The sequence below is a fragment of the Panthera uncia genome, chromosome E3 (genome assembly GCF_023721935.1).
Source record: "Panthera uncia isolate 11264 chromosome E3, Puncia_PCG_1.0, whole genome shotgun sequence".
NCBI lineage: Eukaryota > Metazoa > Chordata > Mammalia > Carnivora > Felidae > Panthera > Panthera uncia.
Genome location: NC_064815.1, coordinates 28244144 through 28261060, shown reverse-complemented (window position 1 = coordinate 28261060; position 16917 = coordinate 28244144). Strand labels below are relative to the sequence as shown.

The window sequence follows — 16917 nt, the reverse complement described above, 5'->3', positions numbered from 1 at the left end:
GACTCCTCCGCCCCCCGCATTTGCTGAGACGCAAGCAGAGTAAACGATTTTGTACAGGATGGAGGACCTAACCCCCCCGGACTACCCATTTCCAGCCGGGGCACGTGAAGTGAGGCCGACCGGCGCTTGGGGTGCAGCTGGCTCCAGCTCCCCCTCTCTCTCTCCCCCTGCAGAGCCTGGATCTCTCCCTCTGTGAAATCGGCTCGTTCACAAGGACCCGCAACCCCCGCGGTTACCACGTGACTGTGCCGACAGCTTCCAAGAGAGTTCTAGGATAATTCTAAAACAAAGTCGACTAAATATAGTTTTTCCTGATACTTTCTCTTACTATCAAATACTCTGCCACTAATTTTGTGTTGGGTGCTTTCCGTCTTGAGATTCACTGGAGAGTCCAAAACAAAACCCGCCACCCACCTATCAGGCCTGGGGATTAATTTTGTGGCCAGACCTTAATAATTTGAGGAAGAAATTAGTCTATGAAGTGAAACTGGCCAAACATCATGAAGGAAGAAAGTCAACTGAGTATTTCTTGTTAAATCCACTTTTATGTTTTTGGCTGTAAAACAGCATTTTCTTTACTTCTCTTTCCTGACTTCACACCCATCCCTCGAAAACATTCACATGCACGCACACACGCACACAAAACAATTGTATTTGGTGGACAGTAAGATGGGTGAGGCATTTTCCATTAACTGAACAGTGAGTCGGTACTTACAGAATCCACACTAAGCTCTTATGGAGTTCTGGGTCCACCGACTCCAAATCAGAGAGCTGGATGGGTTTCCCCAGTAGCTGCTTATAGAAGGGAACCGTGAAGCCCCCGTTTATGTAGTGTCCGTGGAATACGGCGAGACCCATGATCCGACCCACAAAATGGAAATAAGACAGATGGTCCTGTAGGGGGCACCAGAGAACACATTTATTAGAAAAATGACCAGCCAGGGTGGATACCTTGTGCTTTCTCCAAGCTTCTTGGGAGACCTGTCCCATGGGCAACCCAACACTGACTCAGTTGCTCACAGGTTGTGCTCACGATCAAAGGAAAGAAGGCTAGTTAGGTAGTCAAAATTCAGAGCATGCATTTTGTATAGATCATCTGAACATTTTACATGCCCTTCGTTCAAACATGGCCTCAGAACTGCTACATCATTTGTGGTACTCAGCCTAAAAGGAAAATGCAGAACTCTTTGCTCAAAAATTAAGAATTTCAACATGGCAGCCACAGAGAATCAAACCAACACAGGCGCTTCTAAGTGCCAGGCGCCCAGGAAGCCGGCCCCCCGTTTTCCCCACTGCACTACAAACAGAGCAGGGGGCAATTCTCCCTGAGTCCCAGGAGAAAGCAGAAGAGAAGAAAATCCAAAGGAAATAAAAAACTAAAGAGGAACATAGAGGAAAATAATGGACAACCCAAGTAACAGAATCATTCTAAAACCAGAGCTGTTCTGGTTTTTAACTGGGGAACCTCACATCTCTGCTTTCCAGGTGGAATTATAAGCAGAATTAATGAAAACCCCATTTCCATTTCCTGCTCTACCTTTCAGTGTCTATTTACCAGAGACTGAGTAAGTCCACAATGGATAAACCAAGGACTGACACTGGACCTGGAAATCTAGTTAAAGAACTTTCCAATTCGCCCTCTCTTTATTCATGGGTACTTACGGGGTTGATCGAAGAATCCGGGTTGATTTGCAACATGTAAATGTTGTCCGTAGAATACTGGAAGAGTCCATAATACGGATTCAACATTTCATGGCACAATAAATAGAGCCACTCCCTAGGAACAACAAAATGACAACCATTTTATGTGTGTGAAAATGTCCAGTTTAGGTCTTACCAAAAGGACCGACTCCCTGGGTCCTAGAAGGCCACACTGCGGGATAACCAGGCCCTGAGAGAAGGTGTAGATCGGGCAGATTAGTCTGAGGAAGTAACAACTTGCGTCCGGTCGTCTGAGAAATGGCTTTTCTGGCCCAAACTCCCACGGGCTCCGAAGCCGAGGAAGAAGGGCGGTGGGCTTTACCCAGCACCACCTGCTACGGGCAGTGCTCTCAGCAGGGGGACTCATCAGCCCGCCAGAACCTCAGCTAAGGTGTTCTCTGGGACTCTGCAAAGACCAGATCTCAGGTGATGATGTCAATCGTGTGGTTCTAATGGACAAAAGAGCAATCAATAAAGAGCAGTCATATCCTTCTACTTATAAAGGGTGTGCGTGCACGCGCGTATGTACACAAAACAGGAAAGATCTATATGCAGAGCAGAGAGGAAGAGGAGGAGGAAGAGGATTTACACAGACACTTGGACAGTAGTTAACTTTAGAATCAGCATTCTGGGGGATCTTCAGTTTTCTTTTGCCTCTTGCTAGAGAGTTTTTACATTTCCGACAGGAACATGTTATTCACATTTAAGTCAGGAGAAAACAGTTTGCAGTCCAGGCAGACAGGGATTGAGAACGACTTTCACCCTTTATGACTTTTTTTTAAAAAAGAAGGTTTTTTAGCATTTATTTATTATCGAGGGACAGAGAGAGACAGAGCATGAGCATGGGGGGGGGGCGGGCAGAGAGAGGAGGAGACACAGAATCCGAAACAGGCTCCAGGCTCTGAGCTATCAGCACAGAGCCTGATGCGGGGCTCGAACTCACAAACCGCGAGATCATGACCTGAGCCGAAGTCAGACGCTTAACCGACTGAGCCACCCCGGCGCCCTTACCCTTTATGACTTTCTATCTTGTTGATTCTACCTTTTGTCATAAACATTTATCATTTTTATAATTTTAAAAAACAAGCTGAATCCATAACAAGATATAATTTCATGAGTTCTGAAATCTGGACAAGATACATAATAAATTATTTTTGGAATTTCTTTATATTCCAATCATTTCATTATATATTAAAAAACAAAACAAAACAAAAAGCCCCATATCAGAAACATCCAACAGGGGCACCTGGCTGGTTCAGTTGGTTCAGCGTCTGACTTCAGCTTCAATTCAGGTCATGATCTCGCAGTTCTGTGAGTTTGAGCCCCACACTGGGCTCTCTGATGTCAGCATGGAGCCCACTAAAGATCCTCTGTCCCCCTCTCTCTGCCCCTGTCCCGCTCACGTGCACACTCTCTTTCTCTCAAAAATAAATAGACATTAAAAAAATTTTTTTAAGAAACAATCGTATGGAAGCCAATTTGACAATTATATTTAATTTTTTTTTGAAAAAATAAAAAAAAATACATAAATAAAATTAAAAAAGAAACAATCCGGCAAAACAAGCACTCTCAACAGCATCTGTGTGATTTGGCTCCAGGGTCAGGGGCGAGGAGCCCAGGACCGGGAAAAAGCTTATGCAAACACCTGTGTCACTTCTACAGTGAGCCTTTTATTCTTTCTACTCAAATCTCCTTCCTAATGGATACATTTCGTTAAGATAGCAGCCCCAGATTTTATTCTCGAATTTCTTACTCTGTCAAACACAAAAGGCATGGAATTGAGATCAACCAGGAAAAGGATGAGCACACGTGCAAACGATCCAAGACAATACACAGAAAGGATCAGACTGCAACAAGATTACGTATCGAACTCAAGAGAACAGAAAGGAACTGGCAGAAACCAGGAGACTCCAAATGTCACACAATTCTTTACTAGAAAGGCAGAATTTCCCGGCTATAAGACCAAGGTTGAGAGTTTGGGTTTGAGAGGAATCCTTTTCAAAAGCTGAGGACCTGCAACCGTCTAGACAGGAAGTGATCAAAACACAAGCAAATATTCTGACCGAGTCACGCACAAGGGAGGGAGGCGTATTAGGGATGTTAAGGAAGTGGTGAGGGGAGAGCTAACTATACAGGCAAAAGGGATTTTTAACGAGACAGGAAATGGTTGGGAACCAAACACCGGGGAAGTGAGTGTAGACTGATTCTCATCGGCCAGATGATGAACACACACACACACACACACACACACACACACACCCGTGATTTAAATCTCTCTGCAGCTCTCTGAGATAGGTCTGATCCCTGTAGATGTGAGGAAGGATCTGAGGGGTGAAACAATGCAAGATCACACTGGACTAGGAAACCCAGGACTCACAGCTCTTTCCGCTAGACCACCGTGTCAACCAAGGGACCTCCAAAAAGGCCTCTCTGTGTGGAAGACTGGATAAAAACTGGGACATGCAGAAGCAACAGAACCCCTGTCAGATCAAACCAAGCTATTCACATGCGTGCCTGGGGATACAGAACACAGCCACGCTAAGACGGATGGTAGGCTGGAACAGTTTAGGGTCCTGAATTCCTGAGACTGTAAAGGAAATAGCAGAGAAGAGAAGATGCAAGTAGTCTGATGTGAACTGTTGGGGCAAACATGAACATCTAACTAGGAAGCTCCTCACCTAAAAAGGAGGACAGAAAGCCTGATCCACTTGGCAGGAAACAGAACTCGCTTTATCACGGGCAAACAGAAGTTACGTTTGCCAAAAGAAAGATGGTTTCTAGAATCAACATGGAGATGATTAAGGAAGAACTCTGGGACAGTCTTTTTTGTTTGTGTTAATGTTTTTATTTATTTTTGAGAGCGAGTAAGACAGAGTGTGAGCAGGGGAGGGGCAGAGAGAGAGGGAGACACAGGATCCGAAGCAGGCTCCGGGCTCTGAGCTGTCAGCACAGAGCCCGACGTGGGGCTTGCACTCACGAACCACAAGATCGTGACCTGAGCCAGAGCCCGATGCTTAACCGACTGAGCCGCCCAGGCGTCCCTGGGACAGTCTTGAAAGGGAAAGCATTTCCCATGGAGAGCCAGTGCCCGCTGTGAGCTCGCTACTGGGGACATGCATGCCTTTCTGTGCCCTTCATCCCAGGTGGACTCAGGAGCAGCCGAGGGCAGGAGGATGAAGGGCAGAGACAGGAGTGGAAAGAAGGTGGAGGAATGATTTTCTCCAGGTCCAAAGGGCAGATCGTGACTTCTAGCTGACACTAACCAGAGTTGGTGTTTTACAGGTGTTTGTGTAATTCTCTAATTAATGCCTGTACCTCGTCAGATTGAGAACGCCTTTGGATGGGGACTTTGGAGGGGTGAAGGGGGCAGAGAACATGTTACTTTGCTCACTACTGTATCTCTAGTACCTAGTACATGGTAGAGTCTCAATATTTAATGGTTAATAAATAAACACAATTCTTACAAGAGCATACAAATTTTACGGGTGTTCTCCTTTAAGAAGATTCAATCCTGTAGGGCACCTGGGTGGCATTGGTTGGTTGGTTGAGCGTCCGACTTTGGCTCAGGTCACGATCTCATGGTGTGTGGGTTCAGGCCCCGCATCAGGCTCTATGCTGACAGCTCAGAGCCTGGCACCTGCTTCTGATGCTGTGTCTCCCTCTCTCTCTGCCCCTCCCCTGCTCACGCTCTGTCTCTCTCTCAAAAATACACATTAAAAAAACATTTTTTTTGGAGATTCAATCATAGGTAAGAAATTTTTAATTTTTAAAGTATTTTGTTGCAATGGAATCAATAAATTAGTATGTTACGATCACATAAAAAGTGAAAACAATGTTGGAGCGGTACAGCCACTGTGGGAAACAGTGTGGAGCTTCCTCAAAAAATTAAGACTAGAAATACCATGCAATCCAGTAACTCCACTACTAGGTATTTACCCAAAGAAATGAAACCACTGATTCAAAAAGATATACGCACCTCTATGCTTCCTGCAGCATTTGTAAGAGCCACGCTATGGAGCAGCCCAAGTGTCCGTGGACAGATGAACGGATAAAGAGATGTGGTATATACGCATGATGGAATGTTAATCACCAAAGAAAGGAGATCTTGCCGGGTGTGGCAACGCAAATAGACCTAGAAGGTATGATGCTAAGTGCAATGAGTCAGAGAAAGACAAACACCACATGATGTCGCTTTTATGGGGAATCTAAAAACACAACAAAGCAGAAACAGACCCATAAATACGGAGGACTGATGGCTGCCAGAGGGGAGGGTGCTGCGGGGCCGGGCAAAATGGGTGAAGGGAAGAGGGAGGTCAGAGAGCGCTCCCTGTTGGTGACAGATGACGGCTACGCTTGTAGCGAGCAGAGTGTTCGACTTTTCAAAACGCTACGTTGCACACCTGAAACTAATGTAACATCGTGTGTCAACTATGCCTCGTGAAAAGTAGGAACTCGGAGATGAGCGAGTAAAATCAAATAGACTGTCTAGAATCACCACTTTTGTTCACGTAAAGAAAAAATCCTGAAGCACCGGAAGCTGAACGCTCCTAGAAGGTGGGGGAAAACAAGCAAAGATGGGAAATAAAAAGAGAGACCTGGAGGGTCCATCCAGGGAGTCCGGCATCTGCGTAACTGGCATTTCAGAAAGAGCAAAGCAGGGAAACAGAAGAGGGGAAACTGAGCAAGAAGCCGCTGCTGGTTCGGCTGATCCAGGAGGGAGGTACGCTGGCGTGGCAGGTGCTCGTAGGAGCTGGGGGTTCCGCGAGGAGGGGATGGGAACTGGGGTTTCAGCGAGGACGGGACGGCTCCGAGCGCACGCTCTGTGACTGTGGGCCATGCAGCAGACCGGGGCCAGGGATCTCGGGATCTCGGAGGCAGAGAAGGCCCTTTCGGGGGGCGTGTGAGCAGACCCAAGGGAACAGAGGGAATGGGCTACATGAGGGTCTCAGAGACACTCTAGGCAGAGGGGAGGTGAAGGCCAAGGCCCGAGGCAGCCGCGGCGAGAGTGCAGCAGCCGAGGGGGAGCAGCCAGGGTCGAGCCTGGAGCACCTGCGGGGGTTCAGCTGGGGGCTCGGGGACAGGGGATGATGGCCGAGTCTCCAAAAAGCTCATGCCGGCTGCTGCCGAGCAGCGGCCTGTGCAGGACAGTGAGAAGCAGGGGGCACGTTCAGAGGAACGACGACAGATAGGACAGATAGGCCCCGAGCGTGGGGGCCAGGGAGCTGGAGGGCAACATGTGGTCGGGGCAGCGCTGTCTGCTGAGGACCACGGACACGGGCCCCGGGAGACGACAGGGGAGGGGGTGAGGGCGGGCACTGAGGTGGGACAAAGAGAAGCTGATGAGGGGCCCTCAGAGATTCGGGACCATCAGGCTTAGAAGGGTTCAGAAACCCCCACGGAGAGCTCAGGGCAAGCAAGTGTGGTGTTGACGGGAGCAGCATACAGATGGAACCCAGGGTGCCCTCGGCGACCCGGGACTGAGCCGGGGGCCGCCGATGCTCCGGGTGAGGAGCACCCGCACGAGGACTGGCAGGGAGCCAGGGGGCAAACCAGGAGAGGGTGGCGTCCGGAAACCAAGTGGAAAAAGTGCTTCGAGAATAGGGAGCGACCAGAGGCGTCAGGTTCCGCTGACAGGCCAGGGGACGTAGAGGCCCAGGAGTCATCGCGGGGTCTGGGGGGAGATGGAAGCCGAGGAGGGCATCCGAGGAAGCGGGGCAGGGGCGGTGTCGAGAGGAAGCAAGAGACATGGGAGCAGGACGAGGGATGCTCACAAGTCCCCCGAGGGCTCCTGCTTGAGAACAAACAGGTCAATGACTGAGGCAGAAGCACCTTTGAACAAATTTGTGTTTTTCCTGGAATTTCTCTTTTCTTTGCTTTATTTGCCTCGAGTGCCTCCTTAACGTGTAGACAGGAAGGGGATCGCGTCCGGGGAAGGTTCAAGAAGGGCGCCGTCCTAGCGCACACACGCGGAGACTGACTCCACAGAAAGGAACACGGTGAGGAAGCGAGGCGGATGCGAAATAAGAGTAGGACACGCACTGTGCGGGGGACAGGGTGGCTCTCCTACAGGGGGCCGTGCAGGGAACACGGGGCCACGTGGGTAGAGGTGCCGGCAGACAGATACTCGGTGGCGGTGGAGAGACTCCACTGGGGCCGTGTGTCGTCAGCGGCAGAGGAGGCGAAGTCGGCAGCCGAGGGTGAAGGTGTCGGGGCCGAGGCAGAGGCCCCGGGGGGGGGCGCACAGGCGGGGACGCAAGGAGCACAGCATGGCTGCACCGGCCGCAGGGACCTCCCGGGGCTCGTGGGCGCCAGCGTGGGAGAGGCCACAGCGTGGAGCGCACCACCCCCCGGCTACCCTCCGGGCCCGAGGACGGGACTGTTCAGAGGCGGGGGTTTGCCAGGCAGGGGCAGCAGGCCGAAAGGGCGGCGAGGGGGTAATCGTGACGGCGGATGACGCAGAAGCAGGGAGCAGGGATGGGAAGGGGGGCAAAGAACAGAAACAAGGTGGCAGACTCCTAGGGTGACGGGTGGTCCTGGATGAGGCCAAACCACTTTGGGTGAAGTTAGGACTAAAATCAGATTGGCTCCAGACCACTGCTCGGTGGTGTTGGGTGCCGGAAGATAGGACAGCGATGCCTTCCTTCAAAGTCCCGAATGAAAATTACTTTCTTCCTAGAAATCTATAAAAAGGGCAAACTGCAAATGAACGTTTTTCATAAGACCTTGGAAAATTCACCTCCCACACGTCCTTTCTAAGAAAGCTGCTTGAGGGTACAGTCCAGTAACACAAGGGAGTAAACCAAGGAAGAGGGAACTACAGGATCCACAAAACCATGCTCCAACCCGGGAAAGCAGTGATGCCCGTGACCACGACTGTGCAGAAGACCTAAGGAACCACCAATCAGACTGGGCAGTGTCCACGAGGGAGACACGCGGGGGAAGCGGGGGCGGGGGGTGGAGGGAGGCAAAAGATCAAGCTTAATCGGACAAAGTAAAGACAAAGCCTGGTTTTGAAAAAAAAAAAAAAAAAGAAGAAGAAGACAAAGATGAAGAAATTCTTGGAAAATTAAAATTTGTTCTAAAGGCAAAAATCCTAGAAACCACTCAACCCCCTCGGTGAACAGTATTTACACGGTCCTAGTAACGTAAACAATGTATTGATTTTCAAATTAAAGTCAAATTTTTTTTGTAATGTTTCTTTTTTTGACAGAATGCAACCAGGGGAGAGTCAGAGAGAGAAGGAGACACAGAATCTGAAGCAGCCTCCAGGTTGAGCTGTCAGCATAGAGCCCAACATGGGGCTCGAACCTATGAGATCATGACCTGAGCCGAAGTCGGACACTTAACTGACTGAGCCACCCAGGTGCCCCAATAATGTACTGATTTTCAACACAAAAATACTAGGTAGATAAGCAGGGGGAGCTACTTAATTTTGGCTACAGAACAGACTATAAATCTCCAATCCTGGATGACACAACATAGGAGGGGAGGGCAGAAGGACTCCTGGAGGGGAAGTCAAAAGTATTTATATCCTTGCTTATGAAGAAAGAGGTCAAGAGACAATGTGTCCAGTTGACAAACCAACAAACAATGGTGAAAACACATCATGTCAAGTTACCAGGGCAATGATGGAAGATCTAAAAATCGTGACGGCGCCAGACTAGGAAGTGACAGTGTTAAATTAGATCCAGTCTATCTGTGTCTGTGACCATAAATCCTGAAGTCAACGGATTATGCCTGAACTTGATCAGTTTAGTGACATAAAGCCACCCATCGGAAGAACGAGTTAAAAGGCAGTGGTCTCAAAGGTGAAAAGAGGCAGGACGGGAAATAGCAACTTTTAATTCTTCTACTCTTAAGGTCCTTGGCACGAATGATCTTGACCAGCATTTCACTTGACAAAACTCCTTTGACACAAATGCAATTTACATGCCTTTCTCCCACCCTGAAAGTCCTCTACTGAGAAAAGTAAGGCTGCCTCCCTCCCAGACTAATTTCAGGAGCAGGCCTCTCATGTCTCAGAGCTGCCAGATGAAGCAGTGGGGGGACGGGGAGTTGAAAAGTTTAAACCTATCTTTCCACAAAATAACGGAGAAGGAGATGTGTCCTCCGGTGGTTCTCGGGACATGCTCACAGAGCCCGGACAAACCCTTACTCCCAGAAGCACCGAATGCCATGCGGAGACACACCCAGCATGAAGCGGGGCTGACCAAGAGCCTCACCTGGCCACTCCGCCATAATCCAAACCTTCTTCTCCCCGGAACTTGACCATCAGTCGCTTCTTCAGATCCTTTGGCCGCATCTTCATGATCTGGCGATAAGACTCCTGCACGGCAAAAAAAAAAAAAAAAAAAAAAAGCGTCAGAGAGAAGAACGGGTCGCATTCTTACTGTTTTACAGAGATTCAAGGTTGTTGGTAATGGAGCCCGAATCAGGATAAATAGTCATTTAAATCTGAGTTTCATCTGATTCCTAGTCCGAATGTTGGTCTGATGTCCAGTGTCTGATGTGGGGTAGCCCCTGTCGCCTGATCTCCCCGGGTGTCCCTCAGGAACAAGGAGCTCGTGCCGGGCAACGTCGTACCCAAAGGAAACGCACACCCACATTTTCAGCACAATCGCTAAAGGCCTAGGGACAGACGTCCTCACCAGAGTCCATTTTCTCTACACAAATTGATTTTAATGAGGCCATACTAAGAACGACTTCTGTATTGTAACCAAAAGGAAGATGTCACTGGAGAATCTGAATAGTAAAAGAATTCGGAGGCTGTTTTTGTATCTGAGGTGAAAAATCGCATAATTTCCAGGGAGTCAAAAAAAGCAAAAAAGTATTTAAAGTAAGATCTATGGGGGAATGCCTGGGTGGCTCAGTCTGTTAAGCGTCGGACTTCGGCTCAGGTCATGATCTCACAGCGTGTGAGTTCAAGCCCCATGTCGGGCTCTGTGCTGACAGCTCGGAGCCTGGAGCCTGCTTCGGATTCTGTGTCTCCCTCTCTCTCGGCCCCTCCCCCGCTAGCGCTCTGTGTTTCTCTCTGAAAAATAAATTAAAATGTTTTAAAAAAAATTTTTTTAAATAAAGTAAGACCTATGGGAGCTTACCCAAAACACAGAACACAGGCGGCTAGCCTAACCTTCAGCTACTTTTTTGAGTTTTAAGTGCAACTAGCTAAACGCTTGTAGATATTTTCAGTGATAAGGCACTTCAGACTCTTCCCCTGCTTTCAATTTAATGTAATTCAAGCTTTCCCATCCCAAGAGGGAAAGGGGATGCTGAGTGGAAATGATCTAGCAGCAAAATGTGAAGAATGCAGCTCTTTTCTCTCCCTGCTCCATGGCCATTCTGGCCAGTCCATCCATTCGCCTAACTGTCGTCTGTGCCCAAGCATCGAACAAAAGCGCCCAGTGAGGACGGCACTGGGCTGCCTGCCGCTGTGTCCTCACCTTCCGTGTTCAGGTCTCACCCAGCCTCTTTTGATCACTCCTGCCCATGATTCCACAAAGGCAGGCAGGACGCAGCCCAAACATCACCGAGACTTTACCTTCCCATCACCTGCCTTGAGAAAAGGGCCCTGTCTACAGGAGGTCCCGCCTGTTCGGTGGCCTTGATCCCACAGGGGAGCTGTATGAAAGACAACCCTTTCCAGGAACCATCAGATCTTCCCATTTCCAGAAAACACAATAAAGTGGCCACTGGGCCCCGAAGCTTCTCTGAGGAGGCGATGCCCTTAGGTGAGATGGCAAGAGCAGAAGGAGGGATTGGTTCTGGAGAAACCATGCGGACTGCAGGAATATATAACCGGCACACAGAAGAGGATTTACAGTGTTATTTAGTGCTAGTTTCTGTGTGAGTCTCTATATTTTTGTTTCAGAAGCTCTCTAGCTTTTAAACTCCTACCACAGGAGGAAGTCCAGTCTGTCTCTCTATATGGCCATCGGTCCTGATAAAGCCCTGCAATTCGCTGAATGATAAAATCGGTACCCGAAACACCAAACAGAAAGAACCTACTGTCTGTCAACAGGGTTTAACAGTCTATGCCTCCCTGCTGGTCGCACCGAATTCCATACCTCAAATATTTCTTCTCTGGACACTTCGATGCGGCAATGACCAGCTTGGGGTTGCTGAAGCGAAAGCTCGTGTCTGAGGACCTTCAGCTTCTGGACTAAATCCCTCTCGTATCTCTGGGCGGGAAGCTCCTCATCCTCCACCGAGCCCTCGCTGGGCAATGGCAGCGGCTGGCTGGGCTCCTTTAGTTGGCACTGGTGACTTGAGAAGAACAGAAACATCAAGGTCACCCCAAAAGTAGCGGCCCAGGGAGCCACAAGCAATGCCCCCCACTGGTGAGGGACTGAGAAGCGAGCTCATCACACAGAACTGCAAGAAGAGATGTTCCCTCTGCTGACATAACCATGTATGAAGACACATAAACGCTGACGGTGGCCACCACTGGCCTAAATACAGAGGTCCAAATATGGCTTCAATCAAGAAGATACCCCAGTTCCAAGCAACTGCTTGGATTATCACTACAGCTTATCACTGCTGTAAATAAAAACAGAAATTGCTGTCATTTATCACACATCTGGTATGTATCTGAGAGACTGACCGATGCATTACTAGATGCGCCTTGGTAGTCAAAATTCAATGGAGCTGACGTGAAGACTTTCACGAGCAGGTTATCGTACAAGAGCAAACAAGGCAAGTGCAATCTAATGGGAACTAGTCCTCATTTTCACGACCAAGAGATTTCTAAGCCCACTCACAAAACTCCAGCAAAATCAAGGACTAGGACTAGTAGAGGGATGAAGTGGCATTCGTCTTGTCCAGGTTTGGCCCCTAAGGTCAGGTGTCGGTGAGAAGAGCCACACGGGGCTCTTACGTTCTTGAGAACACGACAGACCCAGAGCACTGACTGTGGGATCCAAGATAACTCCCAGGTCCAAGTCATCCAGGAAGGACGGGCCCAGGAAAAGGCTCTGGCAAGCAGCAATATGGACTGCGGCAGCCCGTCCAGATGGTGACGAGCGGGCACTAAGGAAGAGCCTGGTTTCAGGGGCTCTCACGCCAAGGGCCACACACTCCCTCAGAGAGCCACGTGCGGAAGCTTTGAAAATGGAGCTGTACTGCCTAATGCTGTCATCTCAGTGACTTTTATTTAGGCTGCAAGCAAGAAAAGACGGCAACAATACAGTTTCAAAACTGTTCACAACTGAGGCGCCTGGGTGGCTCAGTCGGTTAAGCCTCTGACTTCAGCTCAGGTCATGATCTCACAGTTTGTGAGTTCAAGCCCCGCATCGGGCTCTGTGCTGACAGCTCAGAGCCTGGAGCCTGCTTCAGATTCTGTGTTTCCCTCTCTCTGCCCCTCCCCAACTCATGCTCTTGCTCTCAAAAATAAACATTAAGGAAAAAAAACAAAACAAAACTGCTCACGGCTGTCCTGGGAGTTTAAAAACCCGCAACTGTCCACCAGACATTTATTATATTTTGCTTACACTTAACCTCCACTAATAAACAACACAGTCGACAAATTAAGAGAAATATTAGTAGAAAACATTAAATTACAAGCGTAAGAAATCTACAAAGATTCTGTACAAGTCTTACTTCATGATGTGATGTAACCTTGGGTCTGTAAACTGGGTTGTTCGGTTATTATGATCTACAAAATATATTCTCCCCGAGACTGTACTTCTGACTTCCCAGCCTGGTGGCAGTGGTCCGAGTTCATCACAGTTCACGCTGTTAAGGTCTCTGCCGAAATGGAAGAGAACAGACAGGTTTGTCCATCTGAGTATGGAGGCACGAAACCAAAATGTCAGCAAGAGGAACCACAGGAGTCCCTGATCAATGCGGCCAACGTCCCATTCTGCTAAGAGGGACAGTCACGGCACGACTCACGCCAAACTCCCACCGAGTCCAGGACTCCGTGCTGCAGGTGGCAGCGAAACCCGACAGATAAAAACGGAGCTCTAGGAGCCCATGACCCTGATGGGGAACACGGCTCATGGTCTACCCGGGGAAACAGCGTTTCTTCCTCGAAAGAGGGCCGAGTAGCAGGAGGTAGATGATTGTTGTCAGAAAACCATCTGAATTTACAAGTTAAATTAAATGCTCAAGGTCACAAAGGCGGCTTCACTTGAAAGGCTCCCAGAAGCGCAAGTTCAAGGGGATAGACTGACATCCCTTCAAAATCTCACAGTTCAGAACAGCAGCACCGGGAAGCGGCATTCTCGTGCTTTCCTTGCCTTTGTTACACGCGTGTCTCTGATTCTAACCTCTTGGTGAATGATCTCAGTACAATCCGGCCACATGGGAACACAACATTACTGGCCAAGTTGCTTGTCTAATCAGCACAAAGCCTGACGTTTCTTACAGCGGGTACTAGAGACACCTCATTCGTTTGCAGGTAATATTTCCATTCTAATTATAGACACTGAATCTTAAATTCAACAGAGACTTGGAAAGTCAGCAACAAGAAGTCTTTCTCAGATGAAACAAGTGATGAATAAAAAGGATGTGAGCATTACTAGAAATGTTATTAGGTAGTAATGCTATTCTGAAACAAAACAAAACAAAACAAAACAAAACAAAACAAAATTTGGAAAGGAAAGCAAAACGAAGAAAAAAAAGAAGAAACTTAACTCCATTACAGGGTGGGGGAGGGGCGGGGGTCTCTCTGACCTGGGCTCAGATGTATGGCCTTGTAGAAGGAAATCGCATAGAAAAGCTTCATCTCCCCCAGGAATGGTCCCCAAGGGACTGAGGCAAGAGGGACAGTAAAGTAGAAGAGAGAAAGGGTAATAGAGTCTTTACATTTCCTTTGTAACTTTTTATTATGGAAAATTTTAAGCATATAAAAAAGTAGAGAGAGACCACTAATGAATAACCAACCTCGACAATTATCAACTCGTCACCCTATTGCAAACCTAATCCCCCCTCCACTCCCCCCAGTTACTTGAAGCAAATCCCAGACGTGCTATCATTTCATCACCCGAAATGATATCAATATTGATATCAATACATCGTTGGTATTTTTAGTGTAAAATGGGAACAGCACATCTCGAAGGGCTTATTGGCTTTTCAAGCAAGGGCACGTGTGATTTCATCTAGAGCGAGGGTCTCTTTCAGTTACATGATCTGATCTCAAGACACAGGTTTGCTTCCTAAAGGACCCCCGGGCGGTACAGTAGCCGCCCACTGACCACGTGGAGTCTGAAGGGGGCAGCAGAGAGCCTGGGTCCAAGACCCTGGGATGACTCCTTCAAGCCCCAGGGGTGCTCCCTATCGCAGAGGGCAGGGGTGAGGGAAGAAGTGCTGGCGGAGGGGCGCTGACGGTGCACGTCCGTAGCAAACGTACCTTGGTATCCTGGGGTCGTGCCACGTGCTAACTCCAGTCTGTGTGTGCAAAAAGTAAACTTGCCCCTGCACCGTTGTCCTTTGCTCTGCACAAGAAATCAGAGGGCGCAATTAGTTCAATTCCAAAGAGTTTTCAACGAACCCTCTTAAGCACAGAGTCTAAGCTTCCTTTCAATATTCTTTAAAATCAGGGAGGAAAGGGGCGCCTGGGTGGCTCAGTCGGTTGAGCGTCCGACTTCGGCTCAGGTCATGATCTCACAGCTTGTGAGTTCGAGCCCCGCATCAGGCTCTGTGCTGGCAGCTCAGAGCCTGGAACCTGCTTCAGATTCTGTGTCTCCCTCTCTCTCTGCCCGAACCCACTTGCATTCTATCTCTGTCTCTCTCAAAAATAAAGAAACATCAAAAAAATTTAAAAAAATAAATAAATAAATAAAATAAAATCAGGGAGGAAAGGACAGTGGGTAGCTTCCGCCTGACCTCCCACTTGACAAGCCCCATGGAAGTATCTGGGCGGCTCTCACTTCTTCCTGCCCACACCTGCGGAGGCAGCGATCTCCTTACTTGGCCACACCCCAGGAGTCCCTTCCATCCTGGTGCTGACCTCACCTTGGCCCCGTCACCTCCATCTGCTCTCACTTCTGCTGTTCTCTGCACATCTAAATTATATTCCTCCCTCACCGGGTTCTCCTCTCTGCGGCGGTCAGATGATCCCTTCCGTCCCTTCTTTCCCTTGTACCCGACGCCGAGCTTCCCACATTCAAATTACTGAACGCTCCATCCACCCTCATCCAGCCCACGCATCATTTTGGATTTTTTTTGGTATTCATTTGCCTAAAATTTTCACACGATTGCTAAACTGGGAGACTGGAGTGATTGCTGACAAATTCATGATGCACCAGATTTATCACCACCTTTTTTACTTGGCTTTCTTCTGACACGACCATCGCACGGCCCCACTCTGCAAATGTCCACAGTTACCGCACGTACAAGTTACTAAAAAAAGCTTAAGAAATGCAACCCTGCCGCTCACGCTCCGGTGTGGCTGGGTGGGTTCTCTCACCATAGCCTTCGGGCAGTTCTGGCGACTGGTGGCCGTGGGGACGGTTCTGAGGTGTCTGTAGTGACCCCCGGACCTCAGGATTTCGAAGTCGCTGTGCCTGGAGCCTTTGATCTTGACTTGGGGATTCCACAAACCTGCAGTCCCCTCCCCCAGCCGCAGCACCAGTACTGTCTGTGTAAGGGGCTGGCTCCTCCATGAAGCAGCTGAGAGGCCTTCCAGGTCCTGAGTCTTCATACACAGTTCTAGAAAGGAGAGCAGCACAGCACACATGGGAACACCGGCCCAACACAAGTGCCCAAAACCACACCCGTTTACTGTGCTTTTCTTCAACAAGATAGATGCCCCCAAGTGCCCAGCTGTACGAGATTCCTTCTGTCCCATCTAAACAGAAAGGTAGACTTTTTCATGAGGAACAAGCAGCCAGAGGGAGCCATCTGTCAAGTGCCATAGAGGCCACGGGCGGGATCTCATCCTCGGGGAGAGCTGAATGATTCAAAAACCCAACCTTGTACTGTAAGGAGCTCGCAAAATGAAATTTCATATTTCTTGCTTTAAAATCAAATCCACGGGGGCACCTGAGTGCTTGGTCAGTTAAGCGTCCACTTCTGCTCAGGTCATGATCCCATGGTTTGTGAGTTTGAGCCCCACGTCGGGGTGCTGACAGCTCGGAGCTTGGAGCCTGCTTCAGATTCTGTGTCTCCCTCTCTCTCTCTGCCCATCCCCCCCGGCTCTCTCACTCTCCCTCTCTCAAAAATAAACATTTATATATATATATATATATATATATATATATATATATATATATATAT

At 48.8% G+C, this 16917-nt stretch overlaps 2 protein-coding genes across 5 annotated transcripts in view; both read right to left on the bottom strand.

Moving 5' to 3' along the window:
* The window catches only part of ATP5MF (ATP synthase membrane subunit f), a 616357-nt gene that overhangs the window by 253066 nt on the left and 346374 nt on the right, over window positions 1-16917 (bottom strand). The gene's annotated exons all lie outside the window — the stretch shown is intronic.
* The window catches only part of SMURF1 (SMAD specific E3 ubiquitin protein ligase 1), a 110607-nt gene that overhangs the window by 9258 nt on the left and 84432 nt on the right, over window positions 1-16917 (bottom strand). For 3 of the 4 annotated variants that reach the window (XM_049639256.1, XM_049639257.1, XM_049639258.1), the window contains 7 exons: window positions 16109-16350; window positions 15050-15134; window positions 13297-13443; window positions 11766-11964; window positions 9924-10027; window positions 1663-1777; window positions 716-894 (listed from right to left, as the gene is read on the bottom strand). In XM_049639256.1, the coding sequence (XP_049495213.1) occupies window positions 716-894; window positions 1663-1777; window positions 9924-10027; window positions 11766-11964; window positions 13297-13443; window positions 15050-15134; window positions 16109-16350 (1071 nt within the window). Of the gene's footprint in view, window positions 1-715; window positions 895-1662; window positions 1778-9923; window positions 10028-11765; window positions 11965-13296; window positions 13444-14373; window positions 14452-15049; window positions 15135-16108; window positions 16351-16917 lie in introns of all 4 variants that reach the window. The other variant, XM_049639259.1, reaches the window with a different exon arrangement.